Source organism: Anomaloglossus baeobatrachus, chromosome 6 (genome assembly GCF_048569485.1).
Source record: "Anomaloglossus baeobatrachus isolate aAnoBae1 chromosome 6, aAnoBae1.hap1, whole genome shotgun sequence".
Taxonomy (NCBI): Eukaryota; Metazoa; Chordata; class Amphibia; order Anura; family Aromobatidae; genus Anomaloglossus; species Anomaloglossus baeobatrachus.
Window position 1 is genome coordinate 547,179,514 of NC_134358.1, and position 21,599 is coordinate 547,201,112.

Sequence of the window (21,599 nt, forward strand, 5' to 3'; positions counted from 1 at the left end):
CGCAGCCTTCAGGTCTTGCTTGTTTGTGGGTCTTTCCGTCTTAAGTCTGGATTTGAGCAAGTGAAATGCATGCTCAATTGGGTTAAGATCTGGTGATTGACTTGGCCATTGCAGAATGTTCCACTTTTTTGCACTCATGAACTCCTGGGTAGCTTTGGCTGTATGCTTGGGGTCATTGTCCATCTGTACTATGAAGCGCCGTCCGATCAACTTTGCGGCATTTGGCTGAATCTGGGCTGAAAGTATATCCCGGTACACTTCAGAATTCATCCGGCTACTCTTGTCTGCTGTTATGTCATCAATAAACACAAGTGACCCAGTGCCATTGAAAGCCATGCATGCCCATGCCATCACGTTGCCTCCACCATGTTTTACAGAGGATGTGGTGTGCCTTGGATCATGTGCCGTTCCTTTTCTTCTCCAAACTTTTTTCGTCCCATCATTCTGGTACAGGTTGATCTTTGTCTCATCTGTCCATAGAATACTTTTCCAGAACTGAGCTGGCTTCATGAGGTGTTTTTCAGCAAATTTAACTCTGGCCTGTCTATTTTTGGAATTGATGAATGGTTTGCATCTAGATGTGAACCCTTTGTATTTACTTTCATGGAGTCTTCTCTTTACTGTTGACTTAGAGACAGATACACCTACTTCACTGAGAGTGTTCTGGACTTCAGTTGATGTTGTGAACGGGTTCTTCTTCACCAAAGAAAGTATGCGGCGATCATCCACCACTGTTGTCATCCGTGGACGCCCAGGCCTTTTTGAGTTCCCAAGCTCACCAGTCAATTACTTTTTCTTTATCGTCCCTATGGGAGACCCAGACCATGGGTGTTTAGCTTCTGCCTCCGGAGGACACACAAAGTACTACACTTAAAAGTGTAGCTCCTCCCTCTGAGCTTATACACCCCCTGGAGAACCAGATCTAGCCAGTTTATCGCTTTGTGTCAGGAGGCATACATCCACACATGCATTCTCATCTGATTTCTTTGATTTTTGGAAAGAGTTTGAAGAAAAGCGGGTCCATGTCTGGACTCCCGGCATGTCCCTTCTCACCCCACTGTGTCGGCGGTGTTGTTAAGGTTGATTTTAAAGGCTGGAGCCTTACATGCCGCGCTCCTTCACCATCCCTCCTGGGCTCTGGCTTGAAGTGGGAGCCAGCACGGTCTCCATGCTTGGCAGGAGACCGGTCTCCATCCGCAGCCCTTTAGGATCCTGCTGGACCGGAGCACTCATCCCCAGGGACTTGGAACCCTGCGTCTCAGCAAGCTAAGTACCTGAGACATTTATATATTGGGGGTCCCTGTACTTTATTGTTGTGGGAGAGTGTGCTGACTGTGTTTTATGACATTTCCGGCGGCTTCTCTGGCTGTCGCCTGAGAACCGCGCCGATGGTGCCTGCGCGCCGGCCGCGCTGCTCAAATTTAGGCCTCGGCTTCGCCGGAGGCCTAGTTTCGGTTTCTCTGCCCTCGCATGTCACTCATGCAGAGGGACAGGCTCGGCTCCGCCCGGCTGCCGTTCAGCAAGGGGAGGGACCCTCCTCACTGCAGAGTGTGTCTCCTCCCCTGTAGGTCTCTATGGCCCTCCAGTTCCCGCTCCTCAGCAAGTCCCGCCCCCTCTCTTCGCTCCGGTGGCCATTTTCTCAGCGTTCTCTCTGCAGCAGCGCTGGTCTACAGCATCTCTGCTAAGTTGGTGTGCTTGGGGGTCCGGGCTTCGGGATCTGGAGGGCACACAACACCGCTCCAGCGGTCTGGTAAGCCACAACCGGTCTCCGGTTGTGGACCTCTGATTATACTCTCTGGGGTTCATTCTCTTGCAGAGCCCCCACTTCAGCAGCATGTCTCACACGAGGAGCAAGGCTCCAAAGCTGTTTTTAGTATGCACTGCATGTAAGCTCCTACTGCCAGAACCGAGCACCTATCCACATTGTGATGCCTGCTCTAACCTGGCGGTGCCTCAGCCTGGAGTCTCACCCCCAGTGGTCTCTCAGGCTGCTCCTGCTCCTGTGGCTGAACCCCCGGCTTGGGTAGAATCCTTTTCTAGGTCTATCTCCCAGTCTTTTGCCGACTCCATGGGACTTCTGTCCAGGACTTTGCTGAACATGCATCAGCCCCTTTCACAGGGCGCCTCTGCTGCTAGGGCTCTCTCAGGACCGGAGCTCACAGAGGATTCATCCTCTGGTCCCAGACCCCGTCCTTCTAAGAAGAGACGCAGGGTTCCCTCTCCTTCCTCATCCCGCGGCTCTGATTCAGGAGCTGACTCGCAGGACGAGGAGGATGCCTTTACGGGGGGCTCGGAAGTTAACTCCATGTGCCCCATTGATCTGTCCGAAAGTGACTCAGATGTTAGTAATTTGATTGCGTCCATTAATTCTGTACTGGATCTCAATCCGCCAGTATCAGAGGAACAACCCTCGCTGGCAGAAAAGCACCAGTTTACCTCGCCTAAGAGAGTAAAGAGCGTGTTCTTTAACCACTCCAGTTTTCAGGCCGCTGTGACCAAGCCCAGGGCCTGTCCTGACAAACGCTTCCCAAAGCGTGGTTCTGATGACCGCTTTCCCTTTCCACCTGAGGTGGTCAAGGAGTGGGCTCATTCTCCAAAGGTAGACCCCCCGGTGTCTAGACTTTCAGCCCGGACCGTTGTATCGGTGGCTGATGGCACCTCTCTTAAGGATTCCACTGACTGCCAGATTGACCTTCTGGCCAAATCCGTATATGAAGCAGCGGGGGCCTCGTTCTCCCCGACTTTTGCAGCAGTGTGGGCTCTCAAAGCCATCTCTGCTTCTCTAGAGGAGATGCATTCCCTCACCAGGGAATCTATGCCCGAAATGGTTACCTTAACTTCCCAAGCTTCAGCTTTTTCATCCTATGCCATGTCTGCCATGCTGGAGGCTTCTCACCGCACTGCGATGGCTTCGGCTAATTCCCTCGCTATCCGCAGGATATTGTGGCTTCGAGAGTGGAAGGCAGATGCTTCTTCAAAGAAGTACCTTGCTGGACTCCCTTTTGCTGGGTCCCGGCTGTTCGGTGAACAGCTGGATTAAATTATTAAGGAAGCTACTGGCGGGAAGAGTACTTCCATGCCACAAACCAAAACCAGAAAACCTGTCCAGGGCAGGAATCAGTCGAGGTTTCGTTCCTTTCGTTCCTCCAACTGGTCGTCCTCTAAGCCCTCGGCCTCGTCCACTAACTCAGCCAAGGACCAGAAATCCAACTGGCGCCCAAAAGCGCGTCCATAAAAGACCGCAGGAGGTGCTGCCGCCAAGGCAGCCTCCTCGTGACTATCTGTCAGCGCCAGCAACGTCCTTAGTCGGTGGCAGGCTCTCCCACTTTGGCGACGCGTGGTTTCAACACGTCTCCGATCAGTGGGTGAGGGACATCATCTCCCACGGCTACAGGATAGAATTCTCTTCCAGTCCGCCAAACAGATTTTTTCTGTCAACTCCCCCCCTGCTCCAAGGCCGCCGCCTTCTCTCAGGCCGTGGCATCCTTGCAGGCCAATGGAGAAATTGTACCGGTTCCCGCCCGGGAACGGTTCAGAGGTTTCTACTCAAATCTCTTCCTAGTCCCCAAAAAGGACGGTTCCTTCCGGCCCATCCTGGATCTCAAGCTTCTCAACAAGCATGTTCAGGTGCGGCATTTTCGCATGGAGTCTCTGCGATTAGTCATTGCCTCAATGACCCAAGGGGATTTCCTGGCATCCATCGACATCAGAGATGCCTATCTGCATGTGCCAATTGCAGTTTCACACCAGCGTTGGCTACGGTTTGCAATCGGAGAGGAACATTTCCAATTCGTGGCTCTCCCCTTCGGGTTGGCCACAGCTCCTCGGGTATTCACCAAGGTCATGGCAGCAGTAATTGCGGTCCTGCACCTACAGGGGTTGGCAGTGATCCCTTACCTGGACGACCTTCTAGTCAAGGCTTCATCCAGCGTGGACTGTCAGAGGAGTGTCTCGCTCACTCTCGCCACTCTAGCCCAATTCGGGTGGCTTGTCAATCTTCCCAAATCCACTCTGACTCCGACCCAGAGTCTCACGTACCTAGGGATGCAGTTCGAGACACTGCCGGCACTTGTGAAGTTGCCCTTGGTCAAACAGCAGTCCCTCCAACTGGCGGTGCGCTCTCTGCTGAGGCCCCGCCGCTATTCCCTCAGGTGCCTGATGCAGGTGCTGGGTCAGATGGTGGCGTCAATGGAGGCTGTTCCCTTTGCCCAGTTCAATCTGCGTTCCCTGCAGCTGGACATTCTCCGCTGTTGGGACAAGCGGCCTTCCTCCTTGCACAGGTTAGTGGCTCTGTCGCCACAGACCAGGAGCTCTCTTCAGTGGTGGCTTCGGCCCCTCTCTCTGTCTCAGGGGCGCTCCTTTCTGGTTCCGTCCTGGGTGATCCTCACCACGGATGCCAGTCTATCCGGCTGGGGAGCGGTATGTCTCCACCACCGAGCGCAGGGCACTTGGACTCCGTCCGAGTCAGCCCTTTCGATCAATGTGCTGGAAACCAGAGCCGTGCTTCTGGCTCTCATAGCTTTTCATCATCTGCTGGCGGGCAGGCACATCCGAGTCCAGTCAGACAACGCGACAGCGGTTGCCTACATCAATCACCAAGGCGGGACATGCAGCCGCCTGGCAATGTTGGAGGTACAACGCATCCTTCAATGGGCGGAGGACTCCAAGTCCACCATATCCGCAGTCCACATCCCAGGCGTGGAAAACTGGGAGGCAGATTATCTCAGCCGACAAACCGTGGACAGTGGCGAGTGGTCCCTGCACCCGGCAGTGTTTCAGTCAATCTGCCGCAAATGGGGCACTCCGGACGTGGACCTAATGGCATCCCGCCACAACAACAAAGTTCCCGTTTACGTGGCTCGCTCCCACGATCCTCAGGCATTCGCCGCGGACGCTCTGGTTCAGAACTGGTCCCAGTTTCGTCTGTCCTACATGTTTCCCCCTCTCGCCCTCTTGCCCAGAGTCCTGCGCAAGATCAGAATGGAGGGCCGTCGAGTCATCCTCATTGCTCTGGACTGGCCCAGGCGAGCTTGGTACCCAGACCTGCTCCATCTGTCCGTAGAGGTGCCGTGGCATCTTCCGGACCGTCCAGACCTTCTCTCACAAGGTCCGTTTTTCCGCCTGAATTCTGCGGCTCTCAGATTGACGGTGTGGCTCTTGAGTCCTGGATCTTGATGGCTTCTGGTATCCCTCCTGAAGTCATCTCCACTATGACTCGGGCCCGTAAGTCTTCCTCCGCCAAGATCTATCACAGGACTTGGAAAATTTTCCTGTCCTGGTGTCGCTCTTCCGGCCATCCTCCTTGGCCATTCTCCTTGCCGACCCTTCTGTCCTTCCTACAGTCCGGTCTGCAGCTGGGACTGTCCCTCAACTCTCTCAAGGGACAAGTCTCAGCTCTGTCAGTGCTGTTCCAGCGACGTCTCGCCCGGCTGGCTCAGGTCCGCACCTTCATGCAGGGCGCGTCTCACATCATTCCGCCTTACCGGCGGCCCTTGGATCCCTGGGACCTCAATTTGGTTCTCACGGTTTTGCAGAAACCCCCCTTTAAGCCTCTTAAGGAGGTTTCTTTGTTTCGTCTTTCACAGAAAGTGGTCTTTCTAGTGGCCATAACTTCCCTCAGGAGAATCTCCGATTTGGCTGCGCTCTCTTCGGAGTCACCTTTTTTGGTTTTTCATCAAGACAAGGTGGTTCTCCGTCCGACTCCGGACTTTCTTCCTAAGGTGGTCTCTCCTTTCCACCTTAACCAGGACATTATCCTGCCTTCCTTTTGTCCGGCTCCTGTTCATCGCTTTGAAAAAGCGTTGCATACTCTGGATCTGGTGCGTGCTCTCCGGATCTATGTGTCTCGCACCGCTGCTTTTAGGCGGTGCACTTCTTTTTTTGTGCTAACCACAGGTCGGCGCAAGGGCCTCTCTGCTTCTAAGCCGACCTTAGCCCGTTGGATTAGGTCGACCATTTCGGACGCCTACCAGTGTTCTCAGGTGCCTCCCCCGCCGGGGATCAAGGCACACTCGACCAGAGCTGTCGGTGCCTCTTGGACTTTCAGGCACCAGGCTACGGCTCAACAAGTCTGTCAGGCTGCCACTTGGACTAGCCTGCATACCTTTTCAAAGCACTACCAAGTGCATGCTCATGCTTCGGCAGATGCGAGCTTGGGCAGACGCATCCTTCAGGCGGCTGTCGCCGATTTGTGAAGTTAGGCTCCGCCTATTTCTTAGTTTTTCTGTTTATTTCCCACCCATGGACTGCTTTGAGACGTCCCATGGTCTGGGTCTCCCATAGGAACGATAAAGAAAAAGAGAATTTTGTTTACTTACCGTAAATTCTTTTTCTTATAGTTCCGTATTGGGAGACCCAGCTCCCTCCCTGTTGGCAATTTCTTGTTCCGCGTGTTTTCACCGGCTGTTGTCGTGGATAGAGTCTCCGGTTGTTCCGGTTCTTGCTCTGTTTTACTTGTGGGTGGCTATTCTCCTTCAGCTTTTGCACTAAACTGGCTAGATCTGGTTCTCCAAGGGGTGTATAAGCTCAGAGGGAGGAGCTACACTTTTAAGTGTAGTACTTTGTGTGTCCTCGGGAGGCAGAAGCTAAACACCCATGGTCTGGGTCTCCCAATACGGAACTATAAGAAAAAGAATTTACGGTAAGTAAACAAAATTCTCTTTTTTCTCAGAATGTACCCGACTGTTGATTTTGCTACTCCAAGCATGTCTGCTATCTCTCTGATGGATTTTTTCTTTTTTTTCAGCCTCAGGATGTTCTGCTTCACCTCAATTGAGAGTTCCTTAGACCGCATGTTGTCTGGTCACAGCAACAGCTTCCAAATGCAAAACCACACACCTGTAATCAACCCCAGACCTTTTAACTACTTCATTGATTACAGGTTAACGAGGGAGACGCCTTCAGAGTTAATTGCAGCCCTTAGAGTCCCTTGTCCAATTACTTTTGGTCCCTTGAAAAAGAGGAGGCTATGCATTACAGAGCTATGATTCCTAAACCCTTTCTCCGATTTGGATGTGAAAACTCTCATATTGCAGCTGGGAGTGTGCACTTTCAGCCCATATTATATATATAATTGTATTTCTGAACATGTTTTTGTAAACAGCTAAAATAACAAAACTTGTGTCACTGTCCAAATATTTCTGGACCTAACTGTATATATATACAACAAAATCTTAGTGTATTTGTCACGAGTGTGTCACAGCCTGATGTGATCTTGGGAGGTATCTGTGATCAGAAGATCACAGCGTATAGTTGATTGCAGATCCGCTTCACCCTTAGTTGGAGCATATTTAATGCCATCCGGTACTGAAGGGGTTAAATTTCATTTCTAAAAAAAAGCACAGCGAGCAGACAGTCCAGCACCACTGACTTCAACGAGAGTTAAATTAGCAGCATAAAAATCACTAGTCAAGGAGGAGAGCTAGGACACAAAAATAGGAGGTGCCAATCATAGGAACCATAAAGGCAAAATCACAAATAAGTATGAGAAAAGGCACTCACCAAAATGAAAAACAAGGTCCTTTATTTCATAAAATCCGGGATAGGTAGGGAGAGGATGCAGAGGGCAAGGACGACGGCTGTCATTTTGTGCTTAGAATAGCGCTTCTACGGGTCCACATCAACCCGTAGAAGCGCTACTCTAAGCGCAAAATGGCAGCCGTCGTCCTTGCCCTCCGCATCCTCTCCCTACTTATCCTCGATTTTATGAAATAAAAGATCTTGTATTTCATTTGGGTGAGTGCCTTTTCTCATCCTTCTTATTTGTGATTTTAAAGTTAATTTCAATTCTTCAGTGATACAACAGGTAGTTGTAATCTCAGCTGCAGCCACTCCCTTCTGCTAAAAGTTTGCACTTCTCACTCTTTCCTGTGCAAGCTATAGCTCATACCTATGCTGTCCATTTGGAAGGAGCTAGTCTCTGGAGATAGCTGAGGTGTCGCTTCAGTGGCAGCCGAGAAGTTACTGCTGGAGTTATTTGTTGTGTATTTCCGCACCTGTTTGTCTTTCCTACCGAGTGTTGTCTTATTGCACTGGCCTTCACTAGTCAGAGTGAGTTCAGTGCCAGCAAGGGCCTAAGCACACGATCGTCATACGGAAGGGAGGAGGAGTAGGAACAGTCTAGAAACATTAGGGAATGCAGGGATCAGCCTCAGGTGAGTGTTAAGTGACCTTGCTCCCCTCTCCCTAGCGCCAGAGCCTTCTATTGTATTGTTACGCTGGTGCTCCCTTTGTATTACGCCATTCACCACGTGCCTTCTCGGACCTAGTGCGACATCATGACAGTATTCTGTGTGATATATACACAGCAGTCTCGTTGTCTCCCAGGTTATATATATACAGCAGTCTGTGTCTCCTATGTGGTGTATTTACAGCAGTCAGTGTCTCCTATGTGATATACTGTATATGCAGCATTCTTGGTTTCTCTATGTGATGCGGCATCTTACTGTCTCACCTATTATATAACTTCTCTCTTACATTAAACATAATAGGGCAGATTTATGAAACTGTTGCAATGGGCTGCAATGATAGCTTATCTTTTCTTTTGTAGTTTTATAAGTTCTCCCCTTTTCCTTACCTGTATAAGGCAGGAAGATGGAGGAGGGACAAGAAGTGCAGAACTGGGTGGGGTGTGGGTGGAAAGAGTCTGAAACCTGCCAGGAGGGATTTAATAGGTGACGATTTCATCCGATAGTTCACAAGAAATCAGAGACCGACTTGTTGGAAAAAAAGGATGAAAATTAGTGTGTTCTGCAGGACTGGTTAGAGCATTTTGGTCCAGATTGTGGGAGCAAAGTGCCCCTGACGCCCTTAAGTTTCAAAGTTATCTTAGTTTATCTTCAAAAAGGCCATAACCTAGAAAAGTGGATCCCTGCAAGAGACAGAGTCTGTACAGTCTGCACAGAATGATGTTGTGAATGTCATCCGAGTGGGTGCTGGTGTGGAGCTCCCTCTGGTGGCCAGGAATGGTAATGAAGCTGAGCCTGAATCTGTGACTCAGACAGGTGTTGGAGTTAAATGGGAATCCAGGAAGTCTTATTGCAGATCAGCCTAGTGTTTTTAGAAGTGCATTTTCTGCCTGGCGGCTGCCAGTGATGAATGTTTTCCTGCTGCTTCTGAAAATGGCTGGGAGTTTTCCCTTCAGTTTCTCCCATTTATTCTGTGCCTGAATCTACTCCAGATAAGTTTGCTAGTTTCTGTGCTTAATTGCTGAAATTGCACTTAAATGGTGTTTCTGCTCATTCCTTTTGGTTCTGTGTTTGATTTCTTGTGTGTGACAATCTGTCTCTCTGCTTCTGTTAGCAGGGCAGCATCTCCAGCAAGAAAGGTAGCTTGCTCCATGTTCATGTTTGGATTATTTGAACTTTAGAATATTATTTGTTCTGTTATTTTGTTTCTACCCATTATATCTGCAGTTCACTTTAAAGGGAAGGTGTTGTCAGATTTTTTTTTTTTCAATAACTGTAAAAATATAAAGTATTAATGTTTCAATGTTGTGTACATATTATTTGTTTTTAATTGAGAAAAATATTATTTTTTTTTAAAAGTTTGATATTTTTCACTCTTACACACTAGGGGGTTGCTGAAATCATACTGTAGAAATAGCTCACATTACAGCTGCAGTACAGTGGGCGGAGTTTGCTCTCCTGTGTGTGATGTCACCCCCCCAATCTGGGTGTTTCCAAAAGAATAATTGGAAACATTCATCATCTGTGCTTGCTGTCAGTGAGTGGAAACCACACATACAGTTAGGTCCAGAAATATTTGGACAGTGACACAAGTTTTGTTATTTTAGCTGTTTACAAAAACATGTTCAGAAATACAATTATATATATATAATATGGGCTGAAAGTGCACACTCCCAGCTGCAATATGAGCGTTTTCACATCCAAATCGGAGAAAGGGTTTAGAAATCATAGCTCTTCAATGCATAGCCTCCTCTTTTTCAAGGGACCAAAAGTAATTGGACAAGGGACTCTAAGGGCTGCAATTAACTCTGAAGGCGTCTCCCTCGTTAACCTGTAATCAATGAAGTAGTTAAAAGGTCTGGGGTTGATTACAGGTGTGTGGTTTTGCATTTGGAAGTTGTTGCTGTGACCAGACAACATGCGGTCTAAGGAACTCTCAATTGAGGTGAAGCAGAACATCCTGAGGCTGAAAAAAAAGAAAAAATCCATCAGAGAGATAGCAGACATGCTTGGAGTAGCAAAATCAACAGTCGGGTACATTCTGAGAAAAAAGGAATTGACTGGTGAGCTTGGGAACTCAAAAAGGCCTGGGCGTCCACGGATGACAACAGTGGTGGATGATCGCCGCATACTTTCTTTGGTGAAGAAGAACCCGTTCACAACATCAACTGAAGTCCAGAACACTCTCAGTGAAGTAGGTGTATCTGTCTCTAAGTCAACAGTAAAGAGAAGACTCCATGAAAGTAAATACAAAGGGTTCACATCTAGATACAAACCATTCATCAATTCCAAAAATAGACAGGCCAGAGTTAAATTTGCTGAAAAACACCTCATGAAGCCAGCTCAGTTCTGGAAAAGTATTCTATGGACAGATGAGACAAAGATCAACCTGTACCAGAATGATGGGAAGAAAAAAGTTTGGAGAAGAAAGGGAACGGCACATGATCCAAGGCACACCACATCCTCTGTAAAACATGGTGGAGGCAACGTGATGGCATGGGCATGCATGGCTTTCAATGGCACTGGGTCACTTGTGTTTATTGATGACATAACAGCAGACAAGAGTAGCCGGATGAATTCTGAAGTGTACCGGGATATACTTTCAGCCCAGATTCAGCCAAATGCCGCAAAGTTGAACGGACGGCGCTTCATAGTACAGATGGAAAATGACCCCAAGCATACAGCCAAAGCTACCCAGGAGTTCATGAGTGCAAAAAAGTGGAACATTCTGCAATGGCCAAGTCAATCACCAGATCTTAACCCAATTGAGCATGCATTTCACTTGCTCAAATCCAGACTTAAGACGGAAAGACCCACAAACAAGCAAGACCTGAAGGCTGCGGCTGTAAAGGCCTGGCAAAGCATTAAGAAGGAGGAAACCCAGCGTTTGGTGATGTCCATGGGTTCCAGACTTAAGGCAGTGATTGCCTCCAAAGGATTCGCAACAAAATATTGAAAATAAAAATATTTTGTTTGGGTTTGGTTTACTTGTCCAATTACTTTTGACCTCCTAAAATGTGGAGTGTTTGTAAAGAAATGTGTACAATTCCTACAATTTCTATCAGATATTTTTGTTCAAACCTTCAAATTAAACGTTACAATCTGCACTTGAATTCTGTTGTAGAGATTTCATTTCAAATTCAATGTGGTGGCATGCAGAGCCCAACTCGCGAAAATTGTGTCACTGTCCAAATATTTCTGGACCTAACTGTACATAGGGATATATAGCTTGCAGAGCGTCGCTCCTCCTGTATCATGTGTCAGGAGCGACGCTCTGCAGGCTATTCCTGTGTATGTGTCAAGAGGAGCAACGCTCTGCAGACTGACACAAGTAGGGAGATATACAGTATACCACGCTGCCCCACTGAGCTGCTAGGAGAGGCCAGCAGTGAGCACACACAAGTGGGGGAGCGGCGGCAGCAGCGGTGGGGGCGAAGCGGTGGGGCAGGGGAGCAGCGGCGGCGGCGGGGGGAGTAGCATACCGGTAGCTTCGCACTGGCTACGGAGCTCTCACCTGCAACCTGGACTGATTTCAGAGGTTGCAGAACTGTACTGCGAGCGCCGAGTGATTGATACCCCGGCGATTGCGGTGCAGTTCATAACAGCTGCAGACAGGCCGGGCTGATCTCCGGAGTTCAGGTGAGAGCACCGGAGATCAGCCTGGGATGTCTGCAGCTGTCATGAACTGTACGCAATCGCCGGGGAATCAATCACTCGGCGCTCGCGGTACAGTTCAAGCTGCACGCCGGAGTTCAGGTGAGAGCTCCGTAGTGCACTGCAGGTAACCGCAGCCAGGACTGGTATTACTGGAGATTACTCCGGTAGTCAGTCCGACGCTTTGTACCGGTACTCACCCAGGGGGCGTGTCCAGGTCACATCAGACGCCTACTCTATGTTAGTATATGGGGTCGGATCCCGACCACTGTTCTCTATGCACAGGGGGCTGCCATAAATGAGGTGAGTAGCTGTCGTTACACACAGCAAATCTAACATGGCAGCCCCCAAGTGCCTTCAGTAAAACTAGAATTAAATAAATAAAAAAGAGAATTTTGTTTACTTACCGTAAATTCTTTTTCTTATAGTTCCGACATGGGAGACCCAGACCATGGGTGTATAGCTTCTGCATCCGGAGGACACACAAAGTACTACACTAAAAAGTGTAGCTCCTCCCTCCTAGCATATACACCCCTTGGATAACCAAATATAGCCAGTTTAGTGCAAAAGCTGAAGGAGGACATCCACCCACAAGTAGAGATAGAGCAAAACCCGGAACAACCGGAACCTCTGTCTACAACAACAGCCGGTGAAAACACACGGAACAAGAAAACTGCCAACAGGCAACAGGGAGGGTGCTGGGTCTCCCATGTCGGAACTATAAGAAAAAGAATTTACGGTAAGTAAACAAAATTCTCTTTTTCTTCATCGTTCCTTATGGGAGACCCAGACCATGGGACGTCTCAAAGCAGTCCATGGGTGGGAATAAACAGAAAACTGAGAAGTAGGCGAAACCTAACTTCACAAATGGGCGACAGCCGCCTGAAGGATGCGTCTGCCCAAGCTCGCATCTGCCGAAGCATGAGCATGCACTTGGTAGTGCTTCGAAAAGGTATGCAGACTGGACCAAGTGGCAGCCTGACAGATCTGCTGAGCCGTAGCCTGGTGCCTGAAAGCCCAAGAGGCACCAACAGCTCTGGTCGAGTGTGCCTTGATCCCCGGCGGGGGAGGCACTTGAGTACACTGGTAGGCATCGGAAATGGCCGACCTAATCCAACGAGCTAGGGTCGGCTTAGAAGCCGAGAGGCCCTTACGCCGACCAGTGGTCAGCACAAAAAGAGAGGTACACCGCCTAAGAGCAGCGGTGCGAGACACATAGATCCGAAGCGCCCGCACCAGATCCAGAGTATGCAACGCTTTTTCAAAGCGATGAACAGGAGCCGGACAAAAGGAAGGCAGGGAAATATCCTGGTTAAGGTGGAAAGGAGATACCACCTTAGGAAGAAATTCCGGAGTCGGACGGAGAACCACCTTGTCTTGATGAAAAACCAAAAAAGGTGACTCCGAAGAGAGCGCAGCCAAATCAGAGACTCTCCTGAGGGAAGTTATGGCCACTAGAAAGACCACTTTCTGTGAAAGACGAGACAAAGAAACTTCCCTAAGTGGCTCAAAAGGGGGTTTCTGCAAGGCCGTGAGGACCAGATTAAGGTCCCAGGGATCCAGAGGCCGCCGATAAGGCGGAATGATGTGAGATGAGCCCTGCATGAAGGTGCGCACCTGAGCCAGTCGGGCGATACGCCGCTGGAACAACACTGACAGAGCCGAGACCTGTCCCTTGAGGGAATTGAGGGATAGTCCTAGCTGCAGACCAGACTGCAGGAAGGACAGAAGGGTCGGCAGGGAAAAAGGCCAAGGGGCATGGCCGGAAGAACGACACCAGGACAGGAAAATTCTCCAAGTCCTGTGGTAAATTTTGGCCGAGGAAGACTTCCGAGCCTGAGTCATAGTGGAGATGACTTCTGGAGGAATGCCGGAAGCCGTCAGGATCCAGGACTCAAGAGCCACACCGTCAATCTGAGAGCTGCAGAATTCTGGCGGAAAAACGGACCTTGCGAGAGAAGGTCTGGACGGTCCGGAAGAGGCCACGGCACCTCTACGGACAGACGGAGCAGGTCTGGGTACCAAGCTCGCCTTGGCCAGTCTGGAGCAATGAGTATGACCCGACGGCCCTCCATTCTGATCTTACGCAGGACTCTGGGCAAGAGAGCTAGAGGGGGAAACACGTAAGACAGATGGAACTGGGACCAATCCTGAACCAGCGCGTCCGCTGCAAAGGCCTGAGGATCGTGGGAGCGAGCCACGTAAACCGGGACCTTGTTGTGCCGGGATGCCATTAGATCCACTTCCGGAGTGCCCCACTTGCGGCAGATCGACCGGAACACTGCCGGATGCAGAGCCCACTCACCGTTGTCCACGGCTTGACGGCTGAGATGATCTGCCTCCCAGTTTTCTACGCCTGGGATGTGGACTGCGGATATGGTGGACTTGGAGTCCTCCATCCACTGAAGGATGCGTTGAACCTCCAACATTGCCAGGCGGCTGCGAGTCCCGCCCTGGTGATTGATGTAGGCAACTGCTGTCGCGTTGTCTGACTGGACTCGATTGTGCTTTCCCGCCAACAGGTGGTGAAAGGCTACGAGAGCTAAGAGCACAGCTCTGATTTCCAGCACATTGATCGAGAGGGCTGATTCGGACGGAGTCCAAGTGCCCTGAGCTCGGTGGTGGAGAAAAACTGCTCCCCAGCCGGATAGACTGGCATCCGTGGTGAGGATCACCCAGGACGGGGTCAGGAAGGAGCGTCCCTGAGACACAGAGAGGGGCCGAAGCCACCACTGAAGAGAGCTCCTGGTCTGTGGCGACAGAGCCACTAACCTGTGCAAGGAAGCAGTCCGCTTGTCCCAACAGCGGAGAATGTCCAGCTGCAGAGGACGCAGATGGAACTGGGCAAAGGGAACCGCTTCCATTGACGCCACCATCTGACCCAGCACCTGCATTAAGTGCCTGATGGAATGACGGCGGGGCCTCAACAGAGAGCGCACCGCCAGATGGAGGGACTGCTGTTTGACGAAGGGCAGCTTGACAAGTGCCGGCAGAGTCTCGAATTGCATCCCTAGGTACGTGAGCTTTTGGGTCGGGGTCAGAGTGGACTTGGGCAGATTGACAAGCCACCCAAATTGAACAAGAGTGGCGAGAGTGAGCGAGACACTCCGCTGACAGTCTGCGCTGGATGAAGCCTTGACAAGAAGGTCGTCCAGGTAAGGAATCACTGCCAACCCCTGGAGGTGCAGAACCGCAACCACTGCTGCCATGACCTTGGTAAATACTCGAGGGGCCGTGGCTAACCCGAAGGGGAGAGCCACGAATTGGAAATGTTCCGCTCCGATTGCAAAACGTAGCCAACGCTGGTGTGAAACTGCAATTGGCACATGCAGATAGGCATCTCTGATGTCGATGGATGCCAGGAAATCTCCTTGGGTCATTGCGATCAGTCATTGCCTCAGAGACTCCATGCGAAAGTGCGGCACCTGAACATGCTTGTTGAGAAGCTTGAAATCCAGGATGGGCCGGAAGGAACCGTCCTTTTTGGGGACTAGGAAGAGATTTGAGTAAAAACCTCTGAATCGTTCCCTGAGGGGGAACCGGTACAATTACTCTGTTGGCCTGCAAGGATGCCACGGCCTGAGAGAAGGCGGCGGCCTTGGAGCAGGGGGGAGTTGACAGAAAAAATCTGTTTGGCGGGCTGGAAGAGAACTCTATCCTGTAGCCGTGGGAGATGATATCCCGCACCCACTGATCGGAGACGTGTTGAAACCACACGTCGCCAAAGTGGGAGAGCCTCCCACCGACCAAGGACGTTGCTGGCTCGGCCAGATAGTCAAGAGGAGGCTGCCTTGGTGGCAGCAGCTCCTGCGGACTTTTGTGGACGCGGTTTCTTGCGCCAGGTGGGAAGTTAAGGTAACCAATTCAGGCATAGAGTTCCTAGTGAGGGAATGCATGTCCTCTAGGGAAGCAGAGATGGCTTTGAGAGCCCACACTGCTGCAAAGGATGGGGAGAACGAGGCCCCTGCCGCCTCATAGACAGACTTGGCCAGGAGGTGAACCTGGCGGTCAGTGGGATCCTTAAGTGAGGTGCCATTAGCCACAGATACAACTGTCCGGGCTGAGAGTCTAGACACCGGAGGGTCTACCTTCGGTGAGTGAGCCCACTCCTTGACCACCTCTGGTGGAAAAGGAAAACGGTCATCAGAACCACGCTTTGGGAAGCGTTTGTCAGGACAGGCTCTGGGCTTGGACACAGTGGCTTGAAAACTGGAGTGGTTAAAGAACACACTCCTTGTTCTCTTAGGCAAGGTAAACTGGTGCTTTTCTGCCAGAGAGAGTTGCTCCTCTGATACAGGCGGATTGAGGTCCAGTACAGAATTAATGGACGCAATCAAATCACTCACATCTGCATCGCCCTCGGTCAGATCAATGGGGCACATGGAGGTAGCGTCCGAGCCCCCAGTAAAGACATCCTCCTCGTCCTGCGAGTCGGCTCGTGAATCGGAGCCGCGGGACGAGGAAGGAGAGGGGACCCTGCGTCTCCTTTTAGGAGGACGGGGTCTGGGACCAGAGGAAGAATCCTCTGTGAGCTCTGCAGACCGAGCCGAAGCAGCAGGGGCGCCCCGAGAAGGGGGCTGATGCATGGTCAGCAGAGTCCGGGACAGCTGTCCCATGGAGTCGGCGAAGGACTGGGAGATAGGCTTAGAAAACAATTCTACCCAAGCTGGGGGTTCAGCCACCGGGGCCGGAGCAGTCGGAGGGACCACTGGGGAGACTCCAGGCTGAGGCACCACCATGTTAGAGCATCACAATGAGGATATGTGCTCGGTTCAGGCAGTACGAGCTTACATGCAGTGCATATTGAGTACAGCCTTGCAGCCTTGCTCCTAGTGTGAGACATGCTGCTGAGGTGGGGGCTCTACAGTAAAAAAAACACTCCTTCAGAATGACCCCCAGAGAGTGTTAAGAAAGTCCACAACCAGAGGTTGTGGCTTACCAGACCGTTTTGTGTGCCCTCCGGATCCCACAGCTCGGACCCCCAGAGAACGCTGATAAAATGGCGCCGGAGTGAGGAGGGGGAGCGGGGCCTAGTCCAAGAGCGGGAACCGGAGGGCCAAGGAGATATACAGGGGAGGGAAACATCTCCTCAGAGAGGAGTGTCCTCCCCTGTGCTGAACGGCCGGTGGGCGGCGCCGCACTGTCCCTCTGCATGACTGACATGCAGGGGCAGTGAAACGAAAGTAGGCCGCAGCCGAAGCCGGGGCCTAAATTTTACAATGCGGCCGGCACGCAGGCACCCTCGGCGCGGTTCTCTGGTGAAAACCGGAGAACCGGCTGGAAATGTCACAAATGCTACAAAACACACTCTCCCCAACATTAAAGTGCAAGGGATCCCCCTGACAATAACGTCTCAATACTTAGCTTGTGAGACGCAGGGCCAGGTCCCTGAGGGATGAGTGCTCCGTCCGGCGGGTCCTGAAAGGGCTGCGGATGGAGACCGGTCTCCTGCAGAGCAGTGAGAACCGTGCTGGCTCCCACTTCAAACCAGAGCCCGAGGGATGGTGAAGGAGAGCGGCATGTAAGGCTCCAGCCTTGCAATCAACCTTAACAACACCGCCGACACAGTGGGGTGAGAAGGGACATGCCGGGGGTCCAGTGGACCCGCTTTTCTTCTGATTCTTAAAAATCAAAAATCAGATGAGATGCATGTGTGGATGTGTGACCTCCTGAACACAAAGCATTGAACTGGCTATATTTGGTTATCCAAGGGGTGTATATGCTAGGAGGGAGGAGCTACACTTTTTAGTGTAGTACTTTGTGTGTCCTCCGGAGGCAGAAGCTATACACCCATGGTCTGGGTCTCCCATAAGGAACGATGAAGAAAACTAAATAAGCAGTGATTTTATTTTTGAATTAAAAATACTTGATTTCATAATCACTATTATTAATACAAAAATAAAAAAACGCGATACCTTCCCTTTAAAGTGTCTGGCACAAGAGTACCTGATATAGTGGGGGAAGACCCAGTGATCTTAGTAGTTTTATTTTTATCAGGAGTTTGGTATTTTTTGAAGGTTTTTTTGCTGGCCGCAATCAGTTATCTGTCCTGTCCTGTCTAGTAAGTCGGGCCTCACCTTTGCTAATCTATATTTTCTGTGTATTGTGTTTTCTTACATCATCGTTGTTGCATGTTGGGGGCTTGCTATTTCTTTGGGGACTGCTCCGAGGCAAGTTTGGATTCCTCATTTCTATCTCTGAGGTGTAGCAAGTTTCTCCGGCAGTGACGAGGTGTGTAGGTGTGTTAGGAACATCCCACTGCTACTTCTAGTGTTGTCCGATAGATAGGGGATTGCGGTCAGCTTAGTTTCCAACTACTCTGGTGGTTTTGTTTTTTTCCTGATTAATGGGATTTTTTGTGATCGTCCACGATTACCAGATCATAACAGAATGACTATTCACACCAAGTTCAGCCACGTGGGTGGCAAGAGTGCATACCCATGTATCCTAAAGGCTGGAATGCTGGCAATTTCTCACCATCATTTTCTACTATGCTCCACAGTCTGGAAGGTGGGTGATTAGGGCAGAGGCAAGGACCGACCAACCGCCTGGAAAGATAGGAGAGATGATCCTGCAACTCTTTCAGCACTGTAACAGGGTAACAACGGCCCATTCCATGCTGGAAAAATTATATACATACTAAGAACCAGATTCTGGAGAACTGAAATCTAAGCAGACAACACCCATGGTTCCTGTGTCCCCCAAGCATCTAAGAAAAGTAGGCATATTCCTTTCTGCACTCTGCTCCACAGGTTCCCTTCGGCCCGAAAGCGATGACGTAACCGACTGCCGATGATTATGTAGCACCCTCGGGCCAAAGGGGTCGAATGGCTCACCTTTACTCGTTGCCGGGCCAGTGATGCCCCTGCGATGTCATGGGTGGCCTGGCCCGGTTCCGTTTCCCCGAGGTGTACAGTGAAGGGAAAGGTGATGGAGGTGGGAATGATTGTTGTGACGCCACCTGCGGTACGCGGCCAGGGATTAGCCAGGATCCTATGTGTCACTGTGCTCCGGGAAAATGAGTGGTGAGCGATAGGACTTGGAATCCCCAACCTCTGCATATTATGGTAGTCCAACGTGGAGTATGTCCTACCCCAGGGCTCTGCACCCTGACTGCACTGGCACTGTGGGAACGGTTAGGCTCGACCTCAGCTACCATGTTCTCCTCTTTCTCACTAGCTCCACCGGTTGCCTCTTGCCCTTTTCCAGTCTGCCCGGTTCTAGTAGGAGATGCTCTCAAGCACGCTCTCCTGCGACCGTGTTGTTCAGAGTCTCAGACTATTCTAAAATGAAACTGTTTGTGTGTTCCTACTCCCTCAGTGCAGCCCCCACCCTTCTGATGACTCACCAGTGGTTGTCCCAGCAACTGGGAATTTCCCTTGCTTTCTGGCTTCCTGAGTTGTGCAACTGTCTGAATCACTGGCTGGATTGTGCAAGTGAAAAACACCAGTGATTAACCTCTTCTTACCCAGGATAAACATTGCATCTTAAATGAGATGCAATACTCTGTGGCGACTGAAGCCTCAGGGACGCCACAATGAGGCCATAGATTGGCCTTTTATTATGTTACCACCACGATTTGCCACTCAAATTTAGGAACCCCTTTTATGTAAGCAATTAAAGCAACAGACATGTTTTACTTATTGCTTTTTAATAAATATAAGATATATCTATTCAGGATCAATAAACAAAAAGGCGTGTACAAAAATACATATGAAAAGAAGCGATGAATGAGCAGCGTCTGCAGCAGGTGCACCTGGGACTGAAGACATCTTCTTCCGGCTATCCATAGCCGTAGCGCTCTGTCAGATTCTGGTCTCCAGGCACCACCTGCCCGCTCAGCTTCATCAGGAGCTTCACCACCAGGCCAGCCTATTTTGGAAGTCAAGGGACAAGAATATGACTGTTTTATACAAAGGAGAAGGGAATTTTGTTTACTTACCGTAAATTCCTTTTCTTCTAGCTCCAATTGGGAGACCCAGACAGTGGGTGTATAGCTACTGCCCTCTGGAGGCCGCACAAAGAACTACACTTAAAAGTGTAAGGCCCCTCCCCTTCTGGCTATACACCCTCCCGTAGGAGTACAGATTCCTCAGTTTTAGTACCAAAGCAAGAAGGAGGAAAGCCAATAACAGTTTCAAAAACAAATTCAATCCGATAACAAGATCGGAGAACTTAAGAAACAACATGAACAACATGTGCACCCGAAAAACGAAACCCTAAGAACAAATAGGGCGGGTGCTGGGTCTCCCAATTGGAGCTAGAAGAAAAGGAATTTACGGTAAGTAAACAAAATTCCCTTCTTCTTTTTCGCTCCTAATTGGGAGACCCAGACAGTGGGACGTCCAAAAGCAGTCCCTGGGTGGGTAAAAAGATACCACATGAACGGGCTGTCAGACAGCCTCTTCCTACAGGTGGGCCACCGCCGCCTGAAGGACCTGTCTACCTAGGCTGGCATCTGCCGAAGCGTAGGTATGCACTTGATAGTGTTTGGTAAACGTGTGCAGACTCGACCAGGTAGCCGCCTGGCACACTTGCTGAGCCGTAGCCTGATGCCGCAATGCCCAGGACGCACCCACGGCTCTGGTAGAATGGGCCTTCAGTCCAGATGGAATCGGAAGCCCAGCAGAACGGTATGTGTGAAGAATTGGTTCCTTGATCCACCGCGCCAGGGTGGATTTGGAAGCTTGCGATCCCTTATGCTGACCAGCGACTAGGACAAAGAGCGCATCAGAACGGCGTAGAGCCGCCGTGCGAGAAATGTAAATCCTGAGTGCTCTCACCAGGTCCAACAGATGTAAACCCTTTTCAAATTGGTGAACTGGATGCGGACACAAAGATGGCAAAGTGATATCCTGATTGAGATGAAAGGAAGAAACCACCTTGGGAGAAAACTCTGGAATTGGACGCAGTACTACCTTGTCTTGGTGAAACACCAGGAAGGGAGATTTGCAAGATAACGCCGCTAGCTCGGACACTCTTCGAAGAGACGTGACCGCCACAAGAAAAAAAGAGAATTTTGTTTACTTACCGTAAATTCTTTTTCTTATAGTTCCGTCATGGGAGACCCAGACCATGGGTGTATAGCTACTGCCCCCGGAGGACACACAAAGTTACTACACTCAAAAACGTGTAGCTCCTCCCTCCTGGCATATACACCCCCTGCTAGCCAGATCTAGCCAGTTTAGTGCAAAAGCTGAAGGAGGACATCCACCCACAGAAGAGAGAGGAAAACTCGGCAGAACCGGAACCTCTGTCTACAACAATAATAGCCGGTGAAGACACTCGGAACAAGAAAACCTGCCAACAGGCATAGGGAGGGTGCTGGGTCTCCCATGACGGAACTATAAGAAAAAGAATTTACGGTAAGTAAACAAAATTCTCTTTTTCTTTATCGTTCCTATGGGAGACCCAGACCATGGGACGTTCAAAAGCAGTCCATGGGTGGGAATAAACAGACAACTGAGAAGCAGGCAAACCTAACTTCACAAATGGGCGACAGACGCCGGAAAAATGCGTCTGCCCAAGCCCACGTCTGCCAAAGCATGAGCATGCCTTGGGAGTGCTTCGAAAAAGTATGCAGACTAATTCGAGCTGCAGTCGGACAGACCTACTGAGCCGTAACCTGGTGCCTGAAAGCACAAAAATAAAGGCGTCGACAGGTCTGACCAAATGTGCTCTGATCCCCGACGGGGAAGACACTTGAGTACACTCGTAGGTCTCGGAAATGGCCGACCTAAGCCAACATCAGGGTCGGTT

The 21,599-nt window shown here is 50.4% G+C and overlaps 1 protein-coding gene across 3 annotated transcripts in view; it reads right to left on the reverse strand.

Moving 5' to 3' along the window:
• Nucleotides 1–19,491: 19,491 nt before the first annotated feature.
• The window catches only part of KRIT1 (KRIT1 ankyrin repeat containing), a 68,132-nt gene continuing 66,024 nt past the window's right edge, over nucleotides 19,492–21,599 (reverse strand). For all 3 annotated transcript variants that reach the window (XM_075315638.1, XM_075315636.1, XM_075315637.1), the window contains exon 18: nucleotides 19,492–19,712. In XM_075315638.1, coding sequence (XP_075171753.1) covers nucleotides 19,623–19,712 — 90 coding nt within the window. In that variant the 3' untranslated portion in view covers nucleotides 19,492–19,622. The remainder of the gene's footprint in view (nucleotides 19,713–21,599) is intronic.